The sequence below is a fragment of the Chrysochloris asiatica genome, unplaced genomic scaffold, assembly GCF_000296735.1.
Source record: "Chrysochloris asiatica unplaced genomic scaffold, ChrAsi1.0 scaffold00412, whole genome shotgun sequence".
In the NCBI taxonomy this organism is placed as follows: Eukaryota; Metazoa; Chordata; class Mammalia; order Afrosoricida; family Chrysochloridae; genus Chrysochloris; species Chrysochloris asiatica.
In genome coordinates, this window is record NW_006408930.1 from 989,170 (window position 1) to 1,004,627 (window position 15,458).

The 15,458-nt window shown below is 39.1% G+C and overlaps 2 protein-coding genes across 3 annotated transcripts in view; one reads left to right on the forward strand and one right to left on the reverse strand.

The window, feature by feature from the left end:
• Nucleotides 1–15,458, forward strand: part of CENPP (centromere protein P) — a 422,858-nt gene that overhangs the window by 249,555 nt on the left and 157,845 nt on the right. The gene's annotated exons all lie outside the window — the stretch shown is intronic.
• The window catches only part of ECM2 (extracellular matrix protein 2, female organ and adipocyte specific), a 45,411-nt gene that overhangs the window by 8,954 nt on the left and 20,999 nt on the right, over nucleotides 1–15,458 (reverse strand). For both annotated transcript variants that reach the window (XM_006876766.1, XM_006876765.1), the window contains 2 exons: nucleotides 7,875–7,990; nucleotides 5,719–5,854 (listed from right to left, as the gene is read on the reverse strand). In XM_006876766.1, the coding sequence (XP_006876828.1) occupies nucleotides 5,719–5,854; nucleotides 7,875–7,990 (252 nt within the window). The remainder of the gene's footprint in view (nucleotides 1–5,718; nucleotides 5,855–7,874; nucleotides 7,991–15,458) is intronic.

Here is a 15,458-nt window from a genome sequence, read left to right on the forward strand (position 1 = left end):
GATTCACAGAAGTCTATTGAACATTGTAGGGCTTAGCTCGCTGCTTCATTGCTGTTTTTCCCTCACTTCCCCTTATGGGTGACGAGCGTGGTCACCAATCAGAGCGTGTATTCCCATTGAGTCTTAGTCTTGGAAGGGGGTTTGCACTGAGGGGACCCGGCTATTTGCTTTAATGTTTCCTAGGCAAGCAACTTGTTTGTTCTTGTAGTAATAAAGTTGAAGAATTTTACTCTAAATATCTGCAGACATATAAGAATGAAATGATAGGATAATATAAAATAAGTTTGGGAGTTTAGTGCAATTGTTGTTGTTAAGTGCCATCGAATTGGTTCGAACTCATAGCAACCCTATATAGGGTTTCCAAGGAACAGCTAGTACTTTGCCAACTTTGTGGTTCACAGTTCAGTGCTGATCCTACTGCATCACACCAGGTGTCCTTAGTACAATGCACTGCTCTCCTTTATTCTCCTAATTTCTTTATCCAGAGGTTAACGATTTACAGTTAGTGATTACTGGTTCTAGTCATAGAAAGAAGCACTCTTTCCTTACAAATTCTTAACATCTGGGCAAAGAAGTACTATTCCTTGTAAACCCTTAACCTCTGGGTAAAGGACTTAGAGAAGACTAAAGCAGAGCAGTAAATTTTGATCATAGTTATTAATTTATTGGCGTAGACTACAGTCGTATGGAAGTTTTGAAAGGAAGATAATCAGAAAGTCTCTATGCATTCAGCTGAGATACCAAAAAAGATTTTTAATACAACTTTTTAAAAATTGTTTCTGTTGGCTTCATGAGTGGTATGATCCAGATCAACTGAAATCTGAAAGGACATCTACCCAGAGGTATCTAATTCAGATATTTCAAGATATGATTTTGTATTTTGTTCAGTGACCAATATTCCCAAGATAAGGGGTTATTTTCATATTCAACTACAAGTCACAGGAATTGCACTGTATGCTATATGAAACTCATCTCCTCTGTTAGCCATATTCAATTTGAGAAGGAAGAACAAAAGACAATTTAATCAGATAATAAATGTTGAAAAGAGCAGAGAGCAGTGTAGATTTGAGTGGTTGAATAAAAATTAATGAGGTGGGACTTACGCTAGGCTCTTAAGGATAGAAAAGATTTGGATAGAAATGGAAGTAAATTCCAGACTTAAACAACAAAGTGAATGCATGAAAGTTAAGAACCCACATGGATGTGGTATGGAAGGAGATAAGAGAGAAAACCTGGAGTGTATCTTCATTTATTAGAACTGAACTATGGAGGCTATTGTATCCTATTATTGTTGTTAAGTGCTCTGGATTCAGTTTCAATTTACAGTGACTCTGTATAGGTTTGCCGAGGAGTGGCTGGTGAGTTTGAACAGCTGACTTTGTAGTTCAGTGCATTATCCTACAGCACCACACCAGGACTCCATTGTACCTGAGGCAACTGATTTTGGCTTTCATTTCAAATAGTAAGTAGTCTCATAAAGTTTAAAGAGCAGAATAGCATGACCAAAGCTGAATTAGGATTAAAAGGCTAAAAGACAGGAAGCAGTAATGGTAGCTTAGTAAAATAATTTGTGAGAAGAAAAGAAGGTGCTAAATATCTCTATTTCTTGTTTATTCTCTTAAGTTTCCAAAACAATAAGTACTGAGAATGCAGTATAGTTACTTATTATTACATAGGTAGATATTTTTAAATGTAATAGAAGTTTCCAATGTTCTCATTACAACACACAATACAAATATATGATATTATGTATTACTTTGCAATTATTCTCTGGTATTATATATGTAAGCAACATATGGTAACAGAAAATAGTGTGGAATAAGAGGTGGTTTCTATTAGATTAGACATAAGTTACATGTTGAAAGAAGGATTCATTAGCATGAAATAGGAAGCTGTTCCATTTGTAGAGGGTGGGGAATTACATGAGTAAGTTCATGGAGTTGATAGATATATATAAGAACACCAATTATGTAAGTACGGTATGAATCCCTTAGATTCTGTTGTGATTTTGTTAAATGCCATCGAGTCAGTTCTGACTCATAGCAACCCTGTATACAGTTTCTAAGGAATGGCTGGTGGGTGTGAACCGCCAACTTTGTGGTTTGCAGTCCAGTGCTGATCCTACAGCACCACACCATTATACCTTCTGTGAAATAGAACATTATGTGATTTAGATGGTATGTGAAAACTATATTATATGTAGTATATACGTTATATATATTTAATATGCATATATCAAATCAGAACTCCTGATGTGCTGTAGAATCTGCACTGGGACTGCGATCCACAAGGTCGGCAGTTCAAACCCCCCAGCTACTCCTCAGAAACCCTATACAGGGTCACTATGAGTCAGAATCAACTGTATAGCACTTAACAACAACAATATATCAAAGTAGCTTTCTTGCAAACTGATCTGGCTCTCTGTTAGCACTCAGAGCTATGGAGTTTTCAAACTTGTACCTATTATTAACTGCCTCTGGGCGTGTAGCACCCTCTGAGTAGCTCTTGGTCAAACTGCAATCTGAAGGGTCATAAGTAAGAGTGGTCATGAGGGAAAACAGAGGAACTACAAACCCAACAACGACCAAGCCAAGAAATTCCACACAGAAAGAGAACAGAGCCACAGCACTGGGTGATGAGATGTGCCTGGACTGGCTCGCCTCACTGTTGGCTTTACCTATAGATCACATATAGCTCAGTAGTGCACTTTTCCAGTAAGTATTCCCTTTGGTTTCTGTTTTACCCAATGGATGGAAATAGAATTTTCTAATGTCTTTTACATATGACAAGCCCATCAAAATTTTTGCTAATGTTTTTCATATGTACCCTGAAAACTGAGTGTTTTCATAGCTATGTAATCCTCAAATTTGGCAATTTCATTATAATTATTCTTTCCCATTACCAGAAGTGTAATTCTATACTATAAATTCTATAAAGCTTTATGGAAGTGGAAGAAAATAATTGAATTGCTTTATTCTTTTAAAGCCTTGATTTATCAACATTAGTAAAATAAGCATTAATCAGGTAAACAAAATAAATTGAACACTAGATACTAATAGCTATGTTAGACTGTTAAGAGAATAAAAAGAAAAATGAGTCAATCTTTGTAGTATATAATTAATCAAAGACATTCTTTAGCAGTAAATGAAAAACTAAATACAGTAATAACTGTTTTATACAGAGTTCACAAGATGGCACTTTCAGTTATCCAAACATCATTCACAAACAAGCATAAAATAATCAATTTTAGCAATATCTAATACACAGAGCATGGATACCCCAGCACTAGAGCCTGTTCTCTCAGTCAGGCCATGGTGATAGCAGTGTATACCAATGCACTTATTCATATGTGATATGCAGCATGAAAAAGTAAACTCACTGCCATTGAGTCAGTTCCAACTCATAATGACCCTATTTAGGGTTTCTGAGACTGTAGTAAGTCTTTACAGGAGCAGACAGCCTCACCTTTCTCCCATAGAGTTTCTGGTGAGTTTGAACTGGCAATATTGAGGTTATCAGCCCAACTCATCCCACAGCACCACCAGAGTTCCTATTTGATGCCCATTTACTCATATTTTATACATAATTCTCATGTGTTTGGTTTTCATTTTCTAGTCTATGACAAATTAAAATTTAAAAATTAATGGAGCCCCCTTCAAAGGCTAAGACTCAGTGGGAATACACGAGCAGACATGCACTCTGATTGGTGACCACATTCGTCACTGATAAGGGGAAGTGAGGGAAAACCAAAAATGAAGCTGCGAGCTAAGGTCTACAACATTCAATAGACTCCTGTGAACCTGGGTGGAGACCTGGTTGGCCAGCAGTGTGGCAAGACCAGGAGACTCCTGGGCCCAAAGTCGTGACATAGCCACAGAGGACTAGAGTAGAGAGTGAAGCGTCCAGCTGTAAAGAAGTGAGGACATATGTACAAGAACACCCACACTTGCAGATAATACCCACTTGACGTGGTTTCAATGACTGGATGATCAGAGCTCAACTAGGAGAAGAAAGAAGAGGAAAAAAAGAATAATCTGATACAATTTGATGAACTTGACCTACACCTATGGATGCAGTAGCTCAAAAGAGGGAATAAATCTTTACTGCAAGGATCATTCCCACCCCCTCCATACACAGAATAGACAGGGATGGGCAACTTGGACATTGGCTACCCAAAATGGTGGTGGTGGTGGTGGTGGGAGCTACAAAGGCAAGCAGTGACTGGCTTACAAGCTTTCAAGAGGGAGCCTAGATTCAGAGGGTGCGGAGGAAGATAGTATCTCCACTGAGTAATATCCAATCTGTCTAGGCGGGGCTAATGAAAGGAGATGGGGATAGGTCCCTTGTGGTACAATGGTGAATAATTGTTATCAGAGCTGATTGTGAGGGTTGGAAATGTAAAGGTGGACATTTTGTAGCAAAAGGAGGGGAGTGACTGACTTTGCAGTCCAGGAGTGGAGGTCCCTGGAGCCATCAAGGGAGAGGAGCGGAGTGCGTGACCCTACCCAGAGAAGCAGTGATGCCAGAGATGGAGGCAGAGACAATGATGTGGAAAGATGGAGCAGCTGGGGACTCTAAACCCAGAGTGGGAGAGGGCTGTGTGCTGATGGCCGGGGTGGGGGTAGGCTTGCAGGGTATATCCTTTGGTTGGTTGATGATGCATGGAGGGGATTGTAACCATGGCAATGAAACAATACATGATAGGATGAATGTAAAGCTAATGTTCTCCTATGTAAACTATCACATAATTCACAATAAACATTTTTTTTTTTTTTAAAGTAAAAAAAAATTAATGGAGGCAGGGCAGATTCCTGGTGTGGTACTGTAGGATAAGCACTAGACTGGTAACCACAAGGTTAGTTGTTCTAACCCACCAGCTGCACCTTAGTAACTATACAGTGTTGCTATGAGTCAAAACCAACTCTACAGCACTTAGCAACAACATTAGTTGTTGTTAAGTGTTGTCGAGTTGGTTCCGACTCATAGCTAACCCTGTATGTTGTTGTTGTTAAGTGCTGTCGAGTCACTTCTGACCCATAGCGACCATTTATAGGGTTTCCAAGGAGTAGCTGGTGACCTTGAACCCCCAATCTTGCAGTTCAAACGACTTTGCAATCTGATGCATTAGCCCACAATGCCACAACAGGACTCTGTATAGAGTATCCAAAGAACGACTGGAAAGTTTGAACTTTCACTCTTATTAGTTCAAACCAGCCTTGAGGTCGAGTGCTTATCTTACAGCACCACACCAAGACTCCTAGTACAGTTTTATTGTGTTGTTGTGGTTAAGTGCCATCAAGTCGATTCCAACCCATAGCAACTCTGATAGGGTTTCTGAAGAGTGTCTGGTAAACGTGAACTACAGATGTTGCAGTTCAGACGGCTCTGCAATCTGGTGCATTAAATTACAGTGCCACACCAAGACTCCACAGTTATATTATAGATGAAGATAACCTGAAATATATACAAGAGTGTTTTGTTTATAATAAGAGTTCCTTTTTAAGACAACAGGCAGTTTATACTAGAAGTCAACAGTTAATGTTAGTTTTAATAACTTTAGTGGCAAAATGACCTTAAAAGTTTACTATTAATGTGTAGATTTTTGCAATATTATACATATTTGTAATACTGTAGATACAATTTCCACTCAGCTATAGAAGGCATTCAACAACAAATAGAAGGAAGGTTACATAGAATGGAAAATCAAATGTCAAATACCTGATAAACTGTTTTCATTGATAGCCTGGAGATTGTTATCATTGATTTTAAGTTCTTCTAATGTAGATGGCAGTTCTGAAGGAATCTGTATAAGATTGTTTCCATCTACATTCAGATGCATTAACTTCTTCAGAAGCTTAAAAAACAAATTTCAGTTATTCTTTTATCTGGTCACAAATCTATAGACATGTAGCTTATGTAATGGTCAGTTTGAATTAGTAAGTTACGTCTTACAAAACTGCATAGATTTACGTGGGATTTGACAGTAATGTTGGGGTCACATGAATGGTCCCCATATAGATTGGACTGGAATATAACTACATTATGTGACTTTATATCTCACTCTGGTAGCGTAGTGGTTACGAATTGGGCTGCGAACCTTAAGGTCAGCAGTTCGAAACTACCAGCCGCTACGCTGGAGAAAGATGAGGCTTTCTGCTCCCGTAGAGATTTACATCCTCGGAAACTCTGTGCAGGATCACTATGGGTCGGAACCGACTCAACAGCACTTAACAACAACCCACATTAGATAGTAGCTTTAATAAGCAACAGGAAGCTTCTCTAGCCAATGGATCAGCCGTACTTGGCTAGATCTTAGGTTTTTACCTAAATAGTAATAGATATAATAATATGAATTAAATAATGCTGTAATCTATTCTTAATGCTAACAATTAAGACTGTTATTCTAATTTCTTTCAAACTAATTGTAAACCTCAGTTTCCTATCTGTATTAAATAGGGATGGTGTTATAAAACAAAACTAATTATTATGAAAGTTTTTCATAATGAAATGCCATAAGTAGTACAAACTATTACAGTGTGGTTGGTACCCAAATCATATGGCTGTCTACAAAAAGTGCAGTCTCACATGTCTAGCTGCCTCCCACAGCTAGCCTAACCTGCCAGCTAAGTAGAAAGCAGCAGTTGGGCCCTGTTAGGAAGCCTCATGAAGGGATTTCCCAATCCAGTGTTCTTATTCAAATTTCAACTATTTTGGAGGTGGACAGAGAATCCCAAAATGAGAAAAGGAGGAATTTTCTATAACATCCTGCTCATGGTCAAATACTGAAATAAACTCCCTAACACTAAAGTCATGCTTGCAGGAAGTGGATAAATAACACTGTAGTCTATGGCAGGCATGTGCACCCCTCAAGTGTCTAAAGATCACTTACTTTCACCCTAGTTGTTGTTAAGTGTCGTTGAGTTGGCTCTGACTCATAGTGATCCTGTATAGGGTTTCCGAAGCTTTAAATCTTCATGAGAACAGAAAGTCTTATCTTTCTCCTGTGGAACAGCTAGCAGGCTTGAACCGGGAACCTTATGGTTCACAATCCAGTGCTTATCATATCGAGCCACTGCTCTAGAATCTGGATTAAAAACCAGAAACTGGGAATAAATGGCCAAGGATTCATCCAAGGTTGGCAAAAGACCCAGAAGATTGTCTAAGAATACAAATTCTGGCGTAGTGAGATTCATAATGTTTTATGTATGGCTTTTTACAGAGCCTGCATTTATGTGTACTTGTCTACAGACTCTCTTCTGCCTTTGTTTCTCAGAAATTCCTCTCTTCTCCATTTTTTTAAAATCAAATCTGTTTCTTTCAGAGGTTTATTCAATTCTGTTTCCTATTCTCTCTTTTCTCCTTCTCTTTCCCTAACCTGTCCCCAGGCTAATTTTCATCTGAACCTGTTTGGTTTTCCAGAACCTTCTCCAACCAGCGTACTCTCAGCATCAGATTTTGTCCGTTGCATAAAAATAAGGGTCCTCTGTCTTGCTGGACTAAAAATGTCTGTAGCGTTTCCAAATGAGCACTCCTTAATTCCCAGAAATTAAGTGCTTTATGCTTTAGGAAACCCTATTTTCACATGTTTTCAGCTACATGGAGAGAAGCTGTTTCATAAATTCAAAACATTATTTTTGTCACAGATGTTATTGTTGGTACCCTAAGAACAATGCTTAGAAAAACTGCTAGAAACATGTAGAACAGCAAACTTTTGTTCAAGATAAAGTTTGCTTTCTTAATTTGAAAGGAAACTATCAGCTGTAGACATTTTACTTTTTTTTCCCTTGCCCACCTCCAACCATAGCCAATGCAAGTTATACAGGAAAACAGATTAAATGTATTTTTACTCACGAATCAGATCATAATGTCATTACCTTGAATGCTTTGGGACCTATGCCTGAAGAGGTGATATTATTTTTGCTCAGATCAAGCCTTTCTAAGTTAGGCAATCCATTAAATGCTTCATTTGGAATAGAAGTGATGGAATTCCCTAGAACAAATAGTAGCAGTTTGTGTTATAGGGGCACACCCAAATACATACACTCATATGTGCATAGATATAAAATTAGAACTTTATTTGGAGGAGAAAACAATACTCAGAACAAAACAGAATATAATGTATATAAACATTGCATGTTTAGGAACAGCAAAACTGGGATGAGATTGATTTACAGTAAAAATTTTCTCCCTAAGACTTTCTGTATTCTGGTATATTATGTTATATAGATAAAACCTCATGCTTGAAACAGTCAGAAGGTGGTCTGCTTGACAATTCAATTAGCATTATTACAGCAAAGATATGCTTCTTAAAGGTGTATAGAATTGATATTTATGGTTCTTCATAGTTCCTCATTGAGCTTTCTTAGACTTTGAGCTGGAAACACAATGCTATACTTATTAATAAAATTTCAGACACATTACTTACCTTCTCTGATCATCATTTTCCTTCTCTAAATATGAAGTTTAGGAAGATGATCTCCTCAGTCCCTTTCTGATCTAATGCCTTTTAGTGTGTTCTAGCTTCATTTGATGGAAGTTGTATATGCTTTAATGCTATGGGGTTGTGTGTGTGTGTGTGTGCATAACCAAGTATATGGATTTTACACAGAATGTTTGTAGTGATCATTTTAAACACACACAAAAATGAGCTTACCAGAAATAGTAATGCTATAAAAATAACATAGTGATCTATGTTATTTTTATAACATAGATCTAAGATTTGATAATGTGACCAGCCATATAGACCACTTATCTTTCATTGAGACTTTATATTGCACAAGTCAAGTTTCCTTAACATAAAATGCACCTGGCATACAGGCCAAAACAGCAGAGAGCCTTGCAGTAGGCATTGTCAAAGAAAAGGCATTAAAGCTGCAGCCAGTTTGATACTGGAATGTCTTCATACCGTTTTGTTGTTGTTGTTGTTGTTATGTGCCGTGGAGTCAGTTCCGACTCATAGTGACCCTGTACAGGATTTCTGAAGCTGTAAATCTTTACGGGAGCAGAAAGCCTTGTCTTTCTCCCGCAGAAAAGCTGGTAGTTTCGAACTGCTGACCGTGAGGTTAGCAGACCGATTCGTAACCACTACGCTACCAGAGCTCCTTTCATACCTTTTAGTCCTCATCAAAAGTGTTGAAATTCATTTACTGAGTATTCATCTCAATGATCATACATTTTATAGTTGAATAAAAGAAGTAGGCCCCGTTATCCTACCAGTTTCCCTGGACCACTTCCTTATAAATCACTTGCACCTGAATTCTCTTCTCACAGTGTGCTTCGAGGGACCTGGACCTAAGTCAGTGATGTCAGTAACAAAGAAGTCAGCCGTCCCGTAAAATACACTCTAAAACCCATTCAGACTCTCACACCCTTGCATCTCTAGGCCATGTGTTGTGGACCTTGTCACCCAGATGAACTCCCAGGCTCATCCAGTCTTGTCTGACCTCTCCCCTCCAGCCATACTAAGGTACACATCTAATGACATTTCCCTCCTTGGAACTTCAATAGAACATAGCAAAAGGTCTGAGCCACTACATACCATTGTTGTTGTTGAAGTTGTTAGGTGCCATCGAGTCGGTACCAACTCATAGCGACCCTATGCACAACAGAATGAAACACTGCCTGATCCTGGGACAACCTCACAATTGTTGCCACGCTTGATGGCTGCCACTTTGCCAATCCATCTTGCTGGGGGTCTTCCGCATTTTCTCTAACCCTCCACCTACCAAACATGATATTCTTCTCCAGCGACTGGTCCTTCCTGACAACATGTTCAAAGTATGAGAGATGAAGTTTGTCCATCTTGGCCTCCAAGGGGCACTCTGGCTGCACTTCTTCCAACACAGATCTGTTGGTTTTTCTGGTAGCCCATGGCACTTTCAATATTCTCCTCCAACACCATAGCTCAAAAGCATCAATTCATCTACAGTTATCCTTATTCATTGTCCAGCTTTCCCATGCATATGAGGTTATTGAAAATACCATGCTTTGGGTCAGGCGCACCTTAGTCCTCAAGCTGACATCTTTGCTCTTCAACACTTTAAAAAGGTCTTGTGCAGCAGATTTGCCTAATGCAATACATCGTCTGATTTCCTGACTGCTGCTTCCATGAGTGTTGATAGTTGATTCAAGAAGAATGAAGACCTTGACAATTTTAGTCTTTTCTCCGTTGATAAGAATGTTGTTTATTGGTCCAGCAGTGAAGATTTTTTTTTTTTCTTGACATTGAGATGTAATCCATACCAAAGGCTGTGCTCTTTGATCTTCATCAGTGAGTATTTTAAGTCGTCTTCACTTTCAGCAAGCAAGGTTTAATCATCTGCATATTGCAGGTTGTTAATGAGTCTTCCTCCAATCCTGATGCCACATTTTTCTTCATAGAACCCAGCTTCTCGGATTATTTGCACAGAATAAAGCTTGAATAAATTTGATGAAAGAATACTACAACCCTGTCGCATAGCTGTCTTAATTTTAAACCATTCAGGGTTCCCATGTTCTGTTCGAACAACTGCCTCTTGATCCATGTACAGATTCCTCATGAGCACAGTTAAGTGTTCAGAAATACTAGTACTTTGCAGTGTTGTCCATAGCTTGTCATGATTCACACAATCAAAAGCCTTTGCATAGTCAGTAAAGCACAGGTAAACATCGTCCTGATATTCTCTGCTTTCAGCCAAGATCCATCGTCTGCCCCTGGCCTTGTTTTGACTGATGATATGGAGTTTTTCCATCGTCTCTTTCTGCAGATGTAGTCGATTTGATTTTTCTATATTCTATCAGGTGAGGTTCATGTGTGTACTCGTCTCTTATGCTGTCTAAAGAAGGTATTTGAAATGAACAAATCATTGACTTAATCTCCAGCATCATTTCTATCACCAAGGCCATATTTTCCAACTTTACATTCCAATTACCAGTAATGATCAATACTTTTTTTTTTTGCATATATAATAATTTACATCTCCAAAGGGCACATTCTGCAAATCTGCCTACTGGCTAGCAGCTCTTAGTCCCTCTCTTCCCATGAATCTAGAGTCCTCAGCCACTCCCCCTCTCCATGCTCCCCATCTCTGCCTCCATCTCTGGTGTCCCTGCTGCTCTGGATAAGGTCCTGCATTCTGCTTGTGCTCTTCTCCCTTGATGGTCCTAGGGTCCTCTGTTTCTGAAATGTAAGATTAACCATACCCCTGTTTTTGTTACAAAACTTCTACCTTTACAATTGTGGTAGTTGCAATTAGTCATGAAAACAAGTATTCACTATTGAATCTTACGAATCTTATCCCCATCTCTTTTCACCAGAGTCATCTAGACAAGATGACAACTATTCAATGGGGACTCTTTCTGTATATGCCATACTCTTAAAGTCCCTCTTGAAATCTTGTAAGTCAGTCACTTTGATCATTTATCGCCCCCGCAGTTTAGGTAGCCAATGTCTAAGTTGTCCGTCCCTATCTACCCTGTGTACAGAGGGGATAGCATTGATACATAATGTAAAGATTCCTTCCCTCTCTGTTTTTTTAGCGTTACTACCTCCATGAGTATAGGTCAGGTTCATCAAATTGTAGCAATTTACCCTTGTTTCCTGTATCAAAAAAATTTGTTGTTGTTGTTGTTGTCTTCCTCTAGTTGAGTTCTGATTATTGAGTCATTGAAGCTAGGTCAAATGGGTGTTGTCTGCAATTTTGGGTGTTCTTGTGCATCTCCTCTCACTTCATATCAGCTGGATGCTTCACTCTGCTCTAGCCCTCTGTAGCTATGTCCTTGTCCATGGACTCAACTGTCTGAGGTCTCACCACACTTTGGACCAACCAGCCCTTCCTCTTCTCTCTCTCATGTCCAGGTTAATGGGAGTCAGTAGACTGTGGTTGAACTCAGCCCCTTTCTTCATTGCTGCCTTTCCCCCTCTTCCACTTCTTGTGTGGTCGCCAGCAAGCTTACATGATTATTTGTGTGTTCCCATTGAGTTTCAGTCTTAGAGGGGAGTTTGTACTGAAGGAACTTGATTGCTAGCCTTGATGTCTTCCTTGTGAACAGCTTGGTTATTCTTGTAGTAGCCAGTCATGCTGACATTTTTGTTATGGGTTTTTCCTGATGATCTTTCTTTGAAGATGTATCTTCTGTCACTGTAGCTGTTGCAGGCTGGTCTGCTTGTCCTTTCTAGTGGGACTGCCCCACCTCATAAGGTTCTGAATGGGACCCAGGATTCCACCAAGGGCCTATATTCGGTAAAGGCTTTACCTGAGGCCTATTTCACTGGCCAAGTTCTAGAACCCCTTTTAGGTATTCCAATCAGTTATAGGCTGAAGACGGGCTTACAAGTTTTCTCTAATCATGTTTCTTAACATTCCTTTCTATCCCACTCAAGTGTCTATTTTACAATAGTAGGCAAGGGAAACTAATATTCATAAGACACTCAAGCATTTAAATATTATGTCCCCTCTTCAAACTATAATTAGATCCCTGTATCACAGAGCCCTAAGGTTGAGCATGCGTCACTATTTACCACTGTCCCATTTAAGACATGCAAACCTGTCTCAGTGTTCCCCTATCTAACTTGTTCTTCTGCCTCCTCCCTCTTCTTTTATTGCCCTCCCCAACACCCATACTAAACTCGCCACCCCAACCCCATTGTTGTGGCTACCTTATATTCCATTAATTCTTCCCTCCATTTAGTACAGTCTATTTTATCCTGTAATCTACCTCATCTTCTCACCACCTGGATCTCTGTTCCTCTTTGTTTACCTTCTTTCACATTGTAATTGTTTTGATCATAAACTCACCTCCCAGATCCTCTGTTCTTATAATTTTATTCTGTTCTTGACTCTTCCATTTGTTGATTGAGTTCAGGGTGATTCTGCCATATACATCATTCTCTAGTTGTTGTCTGTTCTGGTTGGTTCTCAGTCCACAGAACTTTCTTTAGGATGTTTTTCATAGCAGGGTTGGCTTTGTTAAAATCCTTTGGCTTCTATTTATCCTGGAATGTTTTGATTACACCATTGTATTTGATTAACAGCTTTGCTGGGTAGAGGATTCTTAGTTAGCAGTTTTTTTCTTTCAGGGTTTTATATAAATCTCCCCATTGCCTTCTTGCCTGCATCGTTTCTGTTGAGATATCCGAGCTTAATCTGATTTGCTTGACTTTGTGTTTTACACTTTTCTTTTCTTTAGCTGCCTTCAGGATTCTGTCCTTTGAATTTGGAGAGCTTGATTATTATATGTCTTGGTGATTTTCTCTTAGTGTTTATCCTTTCTGGGATTCGTTGAACTTCTTGAATGCTATTTTTTCGCTTTCTAGGATGTTAGCAAAATTTTCTTCCAGAAGCTCTTCAAGTGTCTCCTCTGTGGAGTTGTGTGATTCTTCCTGTTCCAGATTGCCGATAATTCTTGTTATTCCTCCTTATGTTGTCCAACATGAATTTTAGGCCTTCTTCAGATTTTTTAAATCCTTTTTTGTGTTTGTTCTTCTATCTTAGTAGTGTTGAGAGATTTATCATCTAGCTCACTAGTTCTGGCTTCTATCTCTTCAGTTCTACTCCTTTGCCCTTTCAATGTATTGTCCATTTCTGATATGCTGTTGTTAAATCGTTTGGACCGCTTTCTATAGGTTTTGAATTGTTTCCAATGCTGTATCTATCTTATTTGAATGTTCCTGTAGCGCTTTCCTGACTTCTTCCTTATTTGTCTCTACTCCATTGTAAAGTGTTTTGATACATTTTATAATCATTTTTCTGAATTCCTTCTCAGGCATTCCTAAGCATACCGATCTTCCAGTATGGAGTGTAGGTCTACTTCCAGCTCATTTGCCTCAATCAATTTATTTCGTTATTGGACATGGTCATCTGCTTCTGTTTTTTGGGAATATACAGGAGTTATCTGTGGCCTTAATACTTAGATGGGTGTGTTTTTTTTTTTTTTTTATGCTTTCTGGTTGCCTCCAGGTAGATGTGATCAGGAGATGGGCTTCCCTTTCACTCTTCTTCCTGAGAAATTTCAAGATGCCACTTTTGGTTGGTATGACGTACCTCGGGATTTAATTTTTGGCCTATTTCCTTTTTTGTCTACCTGTCCTGCTCCATAATCCCTCTTCAGGCCTTTTTTCTAGTTATAAACAGTTCAGCACTGGCTGTGGCTCTTTGGTTTTAAGTGGAAATTGTCCCTTTCAATTTCGAGGAGATCTGTGCGCATGCATAGTAGAACCTTCCTGGGGTGGGGTTGGGGTGTCCACTTGCTCAGGCACCCCCTCCTCCAGTCACCAGAATGGAGGTGTGCAGACAGTGAGATTCCAACAAACAGATTAAAACAAAACAAAAAAAAAGAATGCCCACTCCTTTATCTGTGCAGTTCTGTCAAGTGTCCATGGCTGCTCTGATCCTTCCCCTGTTTGGTCTTGCCCAAGATGGCAGCTCTGGGAGCAGCTGAGTGTCTTGAATTAGAAAGACTTGGTTTTCATGCTTCTGCTTCAAATTCGCATAGCTTAAGTCTTCCAATCTTCTAAATATTCCTTTATATGTGGTTCGGAATTCTGGCACCATCTCCTGAGTCTGTTTGGTCGGGTATTCTGTGTTGTTGGTAACAGAACTCTTCACTGCACTTCTACCCTATCCGCCATCTTGTTTGTTCTCCTGATCAGTACATCCTGATTGCATGTTTTATCAATTTCAGAATGAAGAAATTGGTAGAATTCTCTATTTCTTCTTCACTGGCTTACATACCATAAGTGGGTAAAAGCAGGCAGAAACAACTTATAATACCTAGTGTTAGCCAGGGTTTGGGCAGCAGAAACTCACCTATATGGCTGGTAGGAAAGTGTAACCACTTTATAGAGCAGCGCTTGGCATTTACTATATGACCTAGCAATCCCACTCATAGAGAAGAAACAAAAACCTAGGTCTACACTGAATCTGTATGAGAATGGTTTAACAACTCTGTATATAATCAATCCAAACTGGAAACAACCCAAATGTTCCCAGTTATTTTAATCCATTTATACTCTGGAGCACTACTTAGCAGTAAAGGATACATCAACAACATGAAAGAATCTCCAATTCACTATGCTGATGGAAGAAGCTTGACTACGTAGATTACATTTTGGGAAAGGTAAATCTATAGGGACAGGAAACAAGTCAGAGGTTCAGTGAAAGATGAGGGAATTTGGGGTGGTGCATGACTCTATGCATTTGTAAAAACTCATTGAAGTGTACACTAAAAACAAGTTTAATTCTACAAATTATACTTCAATAAATCAAAAACTAAACTAAACCAGTATTCCAAACTAATATATACCAAAAGCTAAACCAAACTATTGTTTTGGCTCCAACTCATAACAACCCTATAGGGACAGAGTAGATTTGCTCTATAGGGTTTCTGAGGTTGTAAATGTTTACGGAAGCAGGCTGCCTCATCTTTCTTCTGTAGTATGACTGGTGAGTTTCAACTGCTGACCTCTCAGCAGTCTAATG